Raw genomic sequence first — 12,956 nt, forward strand, 5'->3', positions numbered from 1 at the left:
ACTGTAAACCGCCCAGTAAGGATGATGGGGGTGATAAACTGTAAACCGCCCAGTAAGGATGATGGGAGTGATATACTGTAAACCGCCTAGTAAGGATGATGGGGGTGATATACTGTAAACCGCCCAGTAAGGATGATGGGGGTGATGCACTGTAAACCGCCCAGTAAGGATGATGGGGGTGATGCTCTGTAAACCGCCTAGTAAGGATAATGGGGGTGATATACTGTAAACCGCCCAGTAAGGATGATGGGAGTGATGCACTGTAAACCGCCCAGTAAGGATGATACGGGTGACGCACTGTAAACCGCCCAGTAAGGATGATGGGGGTGATATACTGTAAACCGCCCAGTAAGGATGATGGGGGTGATATACTGTAAACTGCCCAGTAAGGATGATGGGGGTGATATACTGTAAACCACCCTGTAAGGATGATGGGAGTGATGCACTGTAAACCGCCCAGTAAGGATGATGGGGGTGATGCTCTGTAAACCGCCTAGTAAGGATAATGGGGGTGATATACTGTAAACCGCCCAGTAAAGATGATGGGGGTGATGCTCTGTAAACCGCCCAGTAAGGATGATGGGGGTGATGCTCTGTAAACCGCCCAGTAAGGATGATGGGAGTGATATACTGTAAACCGCCTAGTAAGGATGATGGGAGTGATATACTGTAAACCGCCCAGTAAGGATGATGGGAGTGATAAACTGTAAACCGCCCAGTAAGGATGATGGGAGTGATATACTGTAAACCGCCTAGTAAGGATGATGGGAGTGATATACTGTAAACCGCCTAGTAAGGATGATGGGAATGATGCACTGTAAACCACGGGGGAAGGATGGGAGCGATGCAATAAGCTGCCAGGTAAGGATGGTGGGAATAAAACAATGTAAACAGCTGGTAAGTACCTGCAGTTAGTGGCCCCCGCTAACGCTGCGCTCAGACCGAACTATTCCATTCAGATAACTGTTCAGTTTAAACGCGGCCAATGAATGAACAATGAATGAACTGTGCGCTTCTCGTTCGTTATTCATTCTTATTGTGCAGTGTAAACATCCAACATTCAGTCATTCTCTTTCACTTGGGGCGCGAAATCGGGCGATTTTCTTGCGCTTAGAGAGTGACTAAAGACACATGATTATGAAACCAATTACTTTCCATGGTGTTCTTCTCATTTGCGATGTTTTAACTTCTGCGTGAAAGAAGAAAAAAAAATTGCTGCATGCCCATTCTTTTTGTGATATCGCCCACCGTTACCAACGGGGCTGGCGGCAGCAGCCCTGGCCCAATGAACACTGTGACAGCAGGGACAGGGGATTCCTTCCTCCCCGCGGGGAGTCCCCTCATCACTGAACACTGTAACAGCAGGGGATTCCTTCATCCCCGCGGGGAGTCCCCTCATCACTGAACACTAACAGCAGTGGCAGGGGATTCCTTCATCCCCGCGGGGAGTCCCCTCATCCCTGAACACTGTGACAGCAGTGGCAGGGTGTTCGCCAATGTGCAGGAGCCCTTATACAGTGAATGTGAAGACTGAACGATTTCTTGTTTGAACGAGCCAATGAGCGAACGAACTAGCGGTGACGTTATTTGCTCGCTCAAACAATAAATCGGCTCATCTAAAAGTACCCTTATACTCCAATCACATCCTGAGTACATAAAGCTGGGACTACGCAGTAATGTGATGGGAGAACTACAACTCCCACCAGGCAAAGCTACCAGCATGCAATGTCAGCAAATTTAGAGGAGGCGGCTGGGAAGCATCCCGAATAGCAGTCAGCAGAGCTTTGAGTGCAGCTCTGGAGGTGACTGAAGAACAGACTCTGGACAGACGTTTCATGTATTTTATGTCAGGTTTGGTACATCGTTCTCCCATTTTCGCTGCTGCGGTGAGGTAATGAGAAACTCTAAGTCTGTCGCTGTCAGGTGACCCAAGACAAAGAGCGGGATGAGATGGAGCGGCTGACCGCCGCCTTCATTCCTCCTCTGTATGCAGCCATTGTGCCTGTGCGCTGACCTGTCCCTAAAACGCTTCCTCATTAGCGTGCCGTATGTCCTGTACGCCGTGTACGAGGCACGTCCGCCCTGTAGCTTTCCACGCTGCAATTATGTAACACTTTGTGAGCGGAATGCATGCCTGTTTACTAGGAGCGGCCGCACTCGCGGCTCAGGATCCGGGCGCCATTTACTCTAAAGCGGTTTATGATTTCATGTAACTATAGCTCAGGCATTACATAATGCGAAGTTCGGAAAATCTCTAAAGGACTTTGTGTTTTATTTCCTCCCTCCTATTATATCTGCTTGCTGTCAGTGAAATTGGAAGATTCTGGTTTATATCCTGAGACCTAACGCTTGTCACAGCTGAGGGTTCGTTACAATATATCAGTCTAGACAGTTGTTTATGATTAAACACATCAGCAGCACATACCTTCTTCATTCCGATAGTTTGTCACAATGTAGCGGTGCGGGGTAATGTAGCGGTGCGGGGTAATGTAGCGGTGCGGGGTAATGTAGCGGTGCGGGGTAATGTAGCGGTGCGGGGTAATGTAGCGGTGCGGGGTAATGTAGCGGTGCGGGGTAATGTAGCGGTGCGGGGTAATGTAGCGGTGCGGGGTAATGTAGCGGTGCGGGGTAATGTAGCGGTGCGGGGTAATGTAGCGGTGCGGGGTAATGTAGCGGTGCGGGGTAATGTAGCGGTGCGGGGTAATGTAGCGGTGCGGGGTAATGTAGCGGTGCGGGGTAATGTAGCGGTGCGGGGTAATGTAGCGGTGCGGGGTAATGTAGCGGTGCGGGGTAATGTAGCGGTGCGGGGTAATGTAGCGGTGCGGGGTAATGTAGCGGTGCGGGGTAATGTAGCGGTGCGGGGTAATGTAGCGGTGCGGGGTAATGTAGCGGTGCGGGGTAATGTAGCGGTGCGGGGTAATGTAGCGGTGCGGGGCAATGTATCGGTGCGGGGTAATGTATCGGTGCGGGGCAATGTATCGGTGCGGGGTAATGTATCGGTGCGGGGCAATGTATCGGTGCGGGGCAATGTATCGGTGCGGGGCAATGTATCGGTGCGGGGCAATGTATCGGTGCGGGGTAATGTATCGGTGCGGGGTAATGTATCGGTGCGGGGTAATGTATCGGTGCGGGATAATGTATCGGTGCGGGATAATGTATCGGTGCGGGGTAATGTAGCAGCTACTTAGAAAACTCCTGCACAAGGAGAGGAAACAGGAAAGATGGAGAATCTTCTGCAATCACAATCCTGCGGTTCGTTAGCTCTCAGGTTGCAGGACAAGAAACCTCCCTCCTAGTAGGAGCATGTGTAGGAAGCAGGCAACACAGGACACTTGTCTATTGAAGTTTGAAGCAAACCGATTTTCTGTAGTTGGTCAGCGACTGTAAAGGGAGCCGCCAGCAGGGCATCTTGCTGATCCGCATGCCCAAGTGCATTCAGCTTGGCAGAACATTCCTCAGACGACCATTAATAACCTCCGTGATGGCGTACCAGGCGTGTACATGTGTGGCGCTCACACGCGATACGGAATAAATTGAGAGGTTTCCTTTCCATTTTTTTATCATTTGCATATCATATACATGTCTATCAACCCTGCGATTGAAATAGCAATGCCAAGAAGTAAAAGTCATGGCACTAGAGCATGAGGGGTGTGAGGGGAGGAGCCTCGGGTATAAGGTTATTGGGGGGGGTTAGGCTATGGTGCACACCGCCAGGTAAACACCTCCTCCCTCTTGGCATTATTAATGTCATGGCTCACTGGGAAGGAGTCCTTGTGAATGATGTGTACATTTCCCTTGGCTCCTTAAATATAGCCGTGACGCACCGTTGTCTGAGCGGTCAAGAATGAAGAACCTCCCACGGCGCCAGTTACTACATGATGCTGTTATAAGTGAGTGCAGATTAGTTCTGCGGAGGCGCCCGCTGCTGCCATGCAGGTACGTTCACAAAGGTGTTCCATAGAACCGCACATTTAAAAATAAAAATGCTGAAAAATTGCGCAGATGTACTACGGGGGGCCTTGACATTGTTTTTCTTCATTTTGCAGTGGCAGTAGCAAGAGGATTAGAGTGTGAGGTCCTGGGGATGATGGGAGTGTGAGATGGGAGAAATAGATTGCAAGCTCAGGGGGACAAGGATGATGGCAGAGATATATGATAGAATATTAGATTGTGAGCGCCTGCAGGCATGGATGATGCGAGTGCTACATTGTGTGAGACCAGATGATCAGATTGTTAGCTCTTGGTAACAGTGATGATGGGGGTTGATTAATATTGTGTGTTACAAAGATTAGATTGTGAGCTCCTGGGCCCAAAATGGTGAATGTGAGACATATGTGTGGGATAAAGAGATTAGATTGTGAGCTTCTAGGAACAGGGGTGATGGGAGTGAGACATTGGGAGAGGTTGTGATACATTGTGTGTGATAGGGAGATTACGATGCGAGTTGGGGGGGGGCAAGAATGATGGGAGTGATCCATTCTACATGACAGGGAGATTAGAATGGAAGTTCCTGAGATAAATGATGATGAAAAAAAAGATTAGAAGTGATGATCTGTGTGCAATGCTGCTGGAATATGTTGGTGCTATATGAGCAATGAAGAATAAGATCCAATAAGAGTCCGTTTCTGGTTCCCCACTTTTCCCAGACTCTCTAGTTACACAGCAATGTATATCCTCCTAGAGCAATATAATTACTTGGAAAGCTGGGTGACCGTCCTTAAAAGGGTTTTGCAGTGTTAAACTATTGATGACCTGGCACCCCTACTGGTCAGCTGTCCTCCGAGCAGCTGCTGGCCTGGCTTGGCGTTGAATGGGAACTTTGCCTGTAGCACCAAGCCTGGCCACTACAGTGGGAATGGAGCCATCTGCTTCCTGCAGAAATCAACTTCTGTACATGAGTGCACCAGTCTACAAAACCACCAATCAGTAAGGGTCATGGGCAGCAAACCCCTAGCAATCAACTATTGATAACCTATGCTGCAAATACACCATTAATAAAGTAAAAGCTGGACTACGCCTTTAAAAGATTCATAATAGCGGCTATATTGGTTGTCATCCAGTAGAGGAGGCCAGTGCCAAGATGGATATTTATAAGGGTTTTATATTCTGGGATGCATTAATAATGACAGCAGAACTGTGTGAACCTGAGCGACGGTCTGATGGAAACAAGATATTCTGGAACCCATCAGCGAGCGCTCAGAAGCTCAGACTGAGCCGTTCAGGACAATCCTGATCTGCTGAGGTTCCCGATTTAGTGCTGTAATGCCAGTGGTGGAGCGACGGGGCCCAGGCACCGAGGTATTAGATTATTACATGATAAGGAGATTGGCCGGGAAATTTCCAGAGACGTGAGGAGCTCCGCCACCCGCAGCGCCAAACACACGCCAACGGCACAAGTATATGTCCCCCTCCCCGGACCAGAGAGAGCAGCCCCTCGATGCAGAAATAAGGATTCAGCTGCATTGTCAGAGCCCAAACTAAACCTGGATGCATCGCTAAAGACAACCCAGTTCCCCTCCGTAGCGTCCAGTTATGTCATTTATAGCATCACTGCGAACGGAGGCGATGGTGGGTGTCAGAAGCCGTACAGGTAATGGGTGTCATGATACCAAATGTCCTTCAGCCAAGCACCTGGAAATGGTTCAGACAGACACAGGGGTGTAACGATGGCGCCACCTGTCTCTGGATGACGGACAATGGAACCGTTGGAGCTGCTGGTGCTGGTCGGATAATCAAATGCTCATCTCTACTGGTGGTCTGTTGGGAGTCCTGAGCCCGGTCACCTTGTGTGCCCTCATCCACTGGTCCCAACACCTCCCCAACAGTCTGGTCAGACGCTCCTCTCTACTGGTGGTCTGTAGGGGGCGTCCTGAGCCCGGTCACCTTGTGTGCCCTCATCCACTGGTCCCAACACCTCCCCAACAGTCTGGTCAGACGCTCCTCTCTACTGGTGGTCTGTAGGGGGCGTCCTGAGCCCGGTCACCTTGTGTGCCCTCACACATCCACTGGTCCCAACACCTCCTAACAGTCTGGTCAGACGCTCCTCTCTACTGGTGGTCTGTAGGGGGGTCCTGAGCCCGGTCACCTTATGTGCCCTCACACATCCACTGGTCCCAACACCTCCTAACAGTCTGGTCAGATGCTTCTGTCTACTGGTGGTCTGTCAGAGGTCCTGAGCCCGGTCACCTTGTGTGCCCCCATTCACTTATCCCAGCACCCCCTATGGATAGGAGATGAGACAATTATGGTAAAGCCCCTTTACACGACAATTGATTAGACTGATGCATTGTGACAAATTGTCAGCTGTGAGAAGTACTAGGTCTGTACAGGCCTTATTAGGACGCCACATGGTAAGTACAGGTGAATTCCTAAAGGCCCTTTTACACGGAGCGACAATCATTTATTGTAAATGCAGCCAACGAATGAATGACAAACAATAAATCATCTGCTTTTCGCTCCGTTTCTGCAGGCATAAAAATCCTCGTTGTCTCATTCACTAATCGTTCGGGTTAAATACCGATCATTCAGTCGCTCTCATTCCTTTATACGAGGGATGCAAACGACTGAACGATTTCTCATTCGAACGAACCATGTCCTCACCTAGTTGCTGGAAGAGCAGTGCCACGCTGGTGCCCGTCACTGGCAGGCTGTCGTACAGAGGCGTCTGAATCAGCTGCCGGTCTCCGGCTCCCAAGGAGAACAGTTTCTGCAAAGAGAGGAGCACACAAGTCACCATCGTATCCGCGTCTGCTGCCACATCTCTACCGACAGATACAGCTGGTCCGGCTGGAAAGGGAAATGGAGGAAGAACGGAATGCAAGATCTGAACATAGTGGCAGCGTCATGGGCTGATGGAGAGCGGGAACCGTAATAATAGTTTTATATCACAACAGCACAGACATAAGGGAGTAACAGAGCGGCTCCCGTAAATCCATATCAGCGCCATCGTCATACAGTTTACAGGACCTTCCATTATTCTGTCATTCTTCCATATCTATAAGGGAGTTTTACTGCTGCTTATCCTGAACTTCCGGGACGATTTATTTTTCCGCCATCGGAGCTTCGTTGGGACTTGTATTTTGCAGTAAAAGTTGTAGTTTTTATTGGTATCATATTGAGGTACATGTGACTTTTGGATTACTTTCTTTTGTGTTTTTTGGGAGGCGAACAAAAAAGAAAAAAAAAAAACATCAATTTCGGCATGACTTATTTAGTGTGTTCAACCATGTGCGATAAAAAGGTGGGTCGCAATGAATGAGATAATACTAATGAACGGTTTTTTTTAAAATAGTATTTGGTATTTTATTCACTTTAAAAAAGGTTTTGTTGGAAAAAAAGCATTTTTTTAAAACATTTTTTACTTTAAATCAAAGTTTATTGAACTTTAATACTATTTTTTGTTTTGTCCCTGACCTGAAGATGCGATAGTTCGATCCCTAGGATAGTACACTGCATTACTTTTGTAGTGCATTCTATTAGGTCTATGGCAGCCTATTAGAATCTGTCGGAGTCGGGATCTACTAGGCTGATTTTCATGGCAGACATGGAGGCCTTTGTCAGGCTTCTTCTGGCTGCCATGGGAGCCCATTAGTATCTTTCAATCATATTTGACAGAAGGATACCCCCCTACCCCTGTCATCTGCTTATATGCTGCAGTTGCTATACTGTGGCATATAAGGAGTTAAACTGATAGAATCTGAGGTTTCTCTGCTACTGGCTGTTAGAGCAGGAGCCTGGCTGTCAGTAGTCAGCCAAGCCACCTCCTTAAAAAAAATGTGTGTGCAGGTTTAAAAAGCCCATTGAGGTCAGTAAAAAGCTGTATTGGCGGTGACTAAGGGGTTAAAACATTGTGATCGGTCAGTTTACAGGTTTACACGTTAGTACGCCTTTCTAGATTTCTACAGTATTGCATACAGGTGACACCGGATCCGCACCACACGTGTCCACTCTACATATGATAAGCCGACTGAGGACCCCAGTGGGACCCTGAGAGGTGAGATCTACATGGAGATTCTGCATGTGTCCGTCCCCCCGGAGTGCAGACAGATTAGCCGTACCCTCGAATTCCAACAGAAGAGGAAAAGTAAAAGGACAACTGAATGAAAAAAATTACATACAGAGAAAAACAGACGAGAGCAAAAAGAGCCAAATCCAGGCAGCGCGAATCGTTTCCTGCACGTAACAGAAGGAGCGCGGGATCCCGCAGGTCCGGCAGGGGGCCACGCTGTTACTAAACAGGCTGCTACAACATGATTATTTTAAACCGTCCCCAAAATGTAATTGGCGTGCCTACAGGACGTTTTGGATATAACAAGTGCGCAGGACAGAGATGTCTGCGGAGACCAGGGGAAAAAATGCAACTCGCAATGGCGTGACTTCAAGGAGTGTGAACGTATGACGTGAATGCGACTGCCAATTAAAGGGGCTGTACCAAAATCAACAGGACAGATGATAAAATCTATCAGTGGGGGGCGCACTAATTCTAAGACCAGGCGTCCCGTGTCCCACTCACTGCGAGCTGACTGCACGCACCCGCAATGACGTCAAACTGAACTCAAGCACGCGGGGTGTCACTTCATTCATTTTAAGGGGGCTGACATACAAGCACTCGGCAAGCTCCAGCAGCCCCACTGAAGATGAATGGAGTGACACCGCGCACGCTCGACCACCGCCCCATTCAGTCTCCACTTCACTGCAAGGAGGAGAGGGGGACATGAACCCTCTGTTCTTGGGATCCATGGAGGTCTCAGCTGATAAACATATATTGTGCTACGACCACTGTAACTCCATTATATTTAACCCCTTAACTCCACAGGACACAAACCCTCAAAGAGCTCGTGGATAGAAATATAAAACAGTTATGGGACTTTGAATGCAGCAATGTAAAAAAATAATAATTTCCCCAAAAAGGGGGTTTTATTGTGCAAAAGTGGAAAAACCTAAAATAAGTACATTATTTTGGTATCGTCATAATTATACCGACCCACAGAAATAATTTAACATGTCATTTATGTTGTTTAACACTGTGAAAAAAAAACACACATACAATGCAGAATGGATGGGTTCTTCATCCTGCCCTCCAAAAAAAAGAGTTGTGAAAAAAAGTTCTACAACACATTATATCAACCAATAAAAACTACAGTCTGCCACGCAAAAAACAAGCCCTCATACGGCCATGGAAAAATGAAAAAAAGTTATGGCTTTTCAAAAATTGGAGATGAACCCCCCCCCCCCCCCCCCCAATAAATGTTGAGTCCTTAGTTGCAGCCAGTATAGGGAATATGTAGTATTACAGGATGGCAGATGGTCTGCCACAACGGGAACAGCTCTGAATGACTCCCAGTTCTGGGTCATTGAAGGGGACCAGTGCAGGACCCACTGCTATATGAAGTTCATTATGCCCTAGTTGGCTATATGCACAGGGAAAGCCATCTTGGCACAACCCCTTTAAGTATTTCAGGGTGGCACTTCTGTCTCTCCCCTCCTCTTTCTCTGGTAAAACTGAAAGAGAACACAACGGCACTCCTAGTGGAGAGACACAGAACTACATTACTTGCTTAGGGTGTGAAGGGTGCAGCTTCCTCACCTGCGATCCACCGGCTGATGGGATGATACAGGTCACGAGGTTTGCAACGAGGTTCTCCAGCGACACGTTCAGACTGTCCACATAAACTGTGTAGACCAAGCCGAGGCAGGCCTGCGAATACCAGAGAAATGTAAAGAAACGCACAGTATACGACATCGCTGCATGCTCTATAGGGGCTGCTGATAGGTTATAGTATTATCAATCAGCAGCTATGTACTTAGAGTGCAAGCTCTCCTGCCAAGGGCATCAATACCAATTACAGCTCGTCTTAATCTTCACTATAATAGTGTTTGCTGTACTAACCCGGAAGATTTCTGGATAGTCTAGTCTGGACACAAGCACCAAACTTTTCGGAGCGAACACTTGTGCAGGTTGAATTAAACCAGAATCTTCGTCGTCGCCATCACTGTGATCGCGCTTTGCTCCCTAAAAAAAAATTATAAAAATTACAGAAAAGCAAAATCCAGTCAGAAAACATTATAAAATACTCAGTCGGGGGGGAGGGATTGCGGAGCATTTACAAAAACATGTGAAAATTTTACAAAGGACCAGAAAATTCTAGCTATCCATCCACTAGAGAGCAGCGATGACATCACAGAGAACGCATCCTATCCATCCACTAGAGAGCAGCGATGACATCACAGAGAACGCATCCTATCCATCCACTAGAGAGCAGCGATGACATCACAGAGAACGCATCCTATCCATCCACTAGAGAGCAGCGATGACATCACAGAGAACGCATCCTATCCATCCACTAGAGAGCAGCGGTGACATCACAGAGGACGCAGCGGTGACATCACAGAGGACGCAGCGGTGACATCACAGAGGACGCAGCGGTGACATCACAGAGGACGCAGCGGTGACATCACAGAGAACGCAGCGGTGACATCACAGAGAACGCAGCGGTGACATCACAGAGAATGCAGCGGTGACATCACAAAGAATGCAGCGGTGACATCACAAAGAATGCAGCGGTGACATCACAAAGAATGCAGCGGTGACATCACAGAGAATGCAGCAATGACATCACTGAGAATGCAGCAGTGACATCACTGAGAATGCAGCAGTGACATCACTGAGAATGCAGCAGTGACATCACTGAGAATGCAGCAGTGACATCACTGAGAATGCATACTATCCATCCACTAGAGAGCAGTGGTGAGATCACTGAAAATTCAGCAGTGACAACACTGAGAATGCAGTCTATCCATCCACTAGAGAGCAGTGGTGACATCACTGAGATTGCAGGGGACCGCCCATCAAAAGACAAGCCGCCACACCGCTAGTCCTGGTTCACCTTCAAAATATTATGGCAATGGTCCAACTTTACCACACAAGCCCTGTTGGTATCCGTAAGGATAGGGAGAGCGTCTAGGGAGATCCCAGGGCATGCCAGGACCTCTGTCACAGATAAAGGTAGACCGATTTACACAAACCTCAGCACCCCAAGTGTATAAGTGGATGGTGACCACAAGTAAGTGCTCTTCCTACTTTTAATCATCATCCAGTTACACACTTGGGGCGCTGAGTTTTGTGTAAATTAGTATCACCAAGAACACAGCCAATCCAATCGCTAGTTCATGGCGTCTCCACTGCCATCCAGTTCATGGCGATTGTTTTCCGGGACAAGCCTAGAGCCTCTTGAAGGAATCGTCTTGTGTATCGCGGCCCCTGCTCCACGTCCAGTAAGCCAGATAATAGAATTTTAGGATCTAGAGTCATAGTCAGAGGAGAAGGTAAAAATGGGGATACATGAGACCAGAAGTCCACAATGAACGGGCAGTCCCACATCAGGTGCCAGCATCCAGCTTGTGACATCTGTGACAGGTCGGCGTTGGGATCTTGCCCATCATGTGGGGGCGAGATATAAAATTGTATTATTTTTTATTAAAGGATGGAGATACAGCTAAATTGGATACTACTACCCCGACCAGTCCTCGGCCGTCAGTGAGGGAATCAGACATCGCCGTCTACTCTGGAAGTCAGTGACTAATTTGTGGCTGAAAGCAAATGTGTAAAGAGTGTTGATATTTGGCCTTTGGGCCCCTGGGATTTAAATATACCTATTAGGGGTATCGTGAGATTGGAGTTGAAGTGTGTGGGGGGAGGCGGGGGGGGGGGGGCGTGACGTAGTTGCAGTCCAGAGACTCCCGATCTGATGCAATATTGATAGTCAGGGCCTACCTGCATGGTATGTACAAAGCTCTGGATAGCTTTGGCCTTGCACCATACAGATAGAGCTCATTTATGGGTTTGGTATATTCTACATAACACAGGAGGTTGTTAATCCTCAGCAGGGCACTAAACAATAAAGCGGAGGGTCCGGCCCGGCTATCCCAGCCTGGTTTTTGGGTCTCTGGAGGGTGGAAAGTTTCAATTTTCGAATGAGATAGACTCAAAATAAATATAAAAAGATAATTAAAAAATAGTGCTGAACTTTCCCGGGCATGTGCTGAGAGTATAGAAACATTTGGGTTGTATTACCTCTTTAATCAGGGTTATACGCCTGCTACCGAGAGCGGCAATGTAGACCATAGTTTAAATTTGGCTTTAATAAGCCCTTGTAAGGGGTGCATTGTTTCTGCAAGCGCATTGTCACGGTCACATACCAGAGTTACTCCAAGGGGCTTACATTTAGAAACTATCCAAATGCCACAATTGGACACTGAAGAGTTAATGGTTGGATTGCGGGCTTTGTACATGATGGCGGATTTTTGTCAATTAATATACAAGAAAATTGGGAGAAAGAATTTATAAGTTTTATAGCTTTGGGGAAAGAACCCGATCCTCTGTATAAAGCTGCACTTTGCTTTCTCGACCTCCTCAGGAGATGGCGGTCGTAACAGGAGTATAGCGGAGTCGTATGACCAGAGCTTACATGGGTAGGGGATAGGGGGCAGTACTGGCGAGTTCTCCATGAGAGCGATCAGCTGTTTGACTGGATGCCGTTAACTCGGACATTTGCTTCTGTGGATTTGTACATAACTTTAATCCATTTTAGGAATTGAGGACCAAATCCAAAACGGATAAGACAGGCTTCCAGGAAGTTCCAGTCCGAGGAATCGAAGGCCTCCACTGCGTCTAGTGAGGCTACGGCCCGGGGCGTGTTATGTAACCTGCCAGATTCAATGATTGTCTGGACTCGGCGGATATTTATTGTTGCCGATTTGCCAGGCACAAAGCCGGTTTGGTCTGGATGGATAATAGAAAGAATGACTTGGCTTAGTCTGGTAGCTACTACAGTCCACATTAACTAGCGAGGTCAGTCGGTAGAGTCACAACTGGTGGGATCTTTACCGGGCTTCACCAACCCTACAATAACAGCGCCATAGAAAGAAGGAGGGAGGAATCTCCTGCAATACTGGGG

General features: G+C 47.8%; 1 protein-coding gene across 4 annotated transcripts in view; it reads right to left on the reverse strand.

Moving 5' to 3' along the window:
- Window positions 1-12,956, reverse strand: part of SBF2 (SET binding factor 2) — a 300,830-nt gene that overhangs the window by 176,161 nt on the left and 111,713 nt on the right. For all 4 annotated transcript variants that reach the window (XM_066583539.1, XM_066583538.1, XM_066583537.1 and 1 more), the window contains exons 4-6: window positions 9,890-10,012; window positions 9,587-9,697; window positions 6,601-6,706 (exon numbers count right to left, since the gene is read on the reverse strand). In XM_066583539.1, the coding sequence (XP_066439636.1) occupies window positions 6,601-6,706; window positions 9,587-9,697; window positions 9,890-10,012 (340 nt within the window). The remainder of the gene's footprint in view (window positions 1-6,600; window positions 6,707-9,586; window positions 9,698-9,889; window positions 10,013-12,956) is intronic.

This window comes from Eleutherodactylus coqui, chromosome 11 (assembly GCF_035609145.1).
Source record: "Eleutherodactylus coqui strain aEleCoq1 chromosome 11, aEleCoq1.hap1, whole genome shotgun sequence".
Lineage (NCBI taxonomy): Eukaryota > Metazoa > Chordata > Amphibia > Anura > Eleutherodactylidae > Eleutherodactylus > Eleutherodactylus coqui.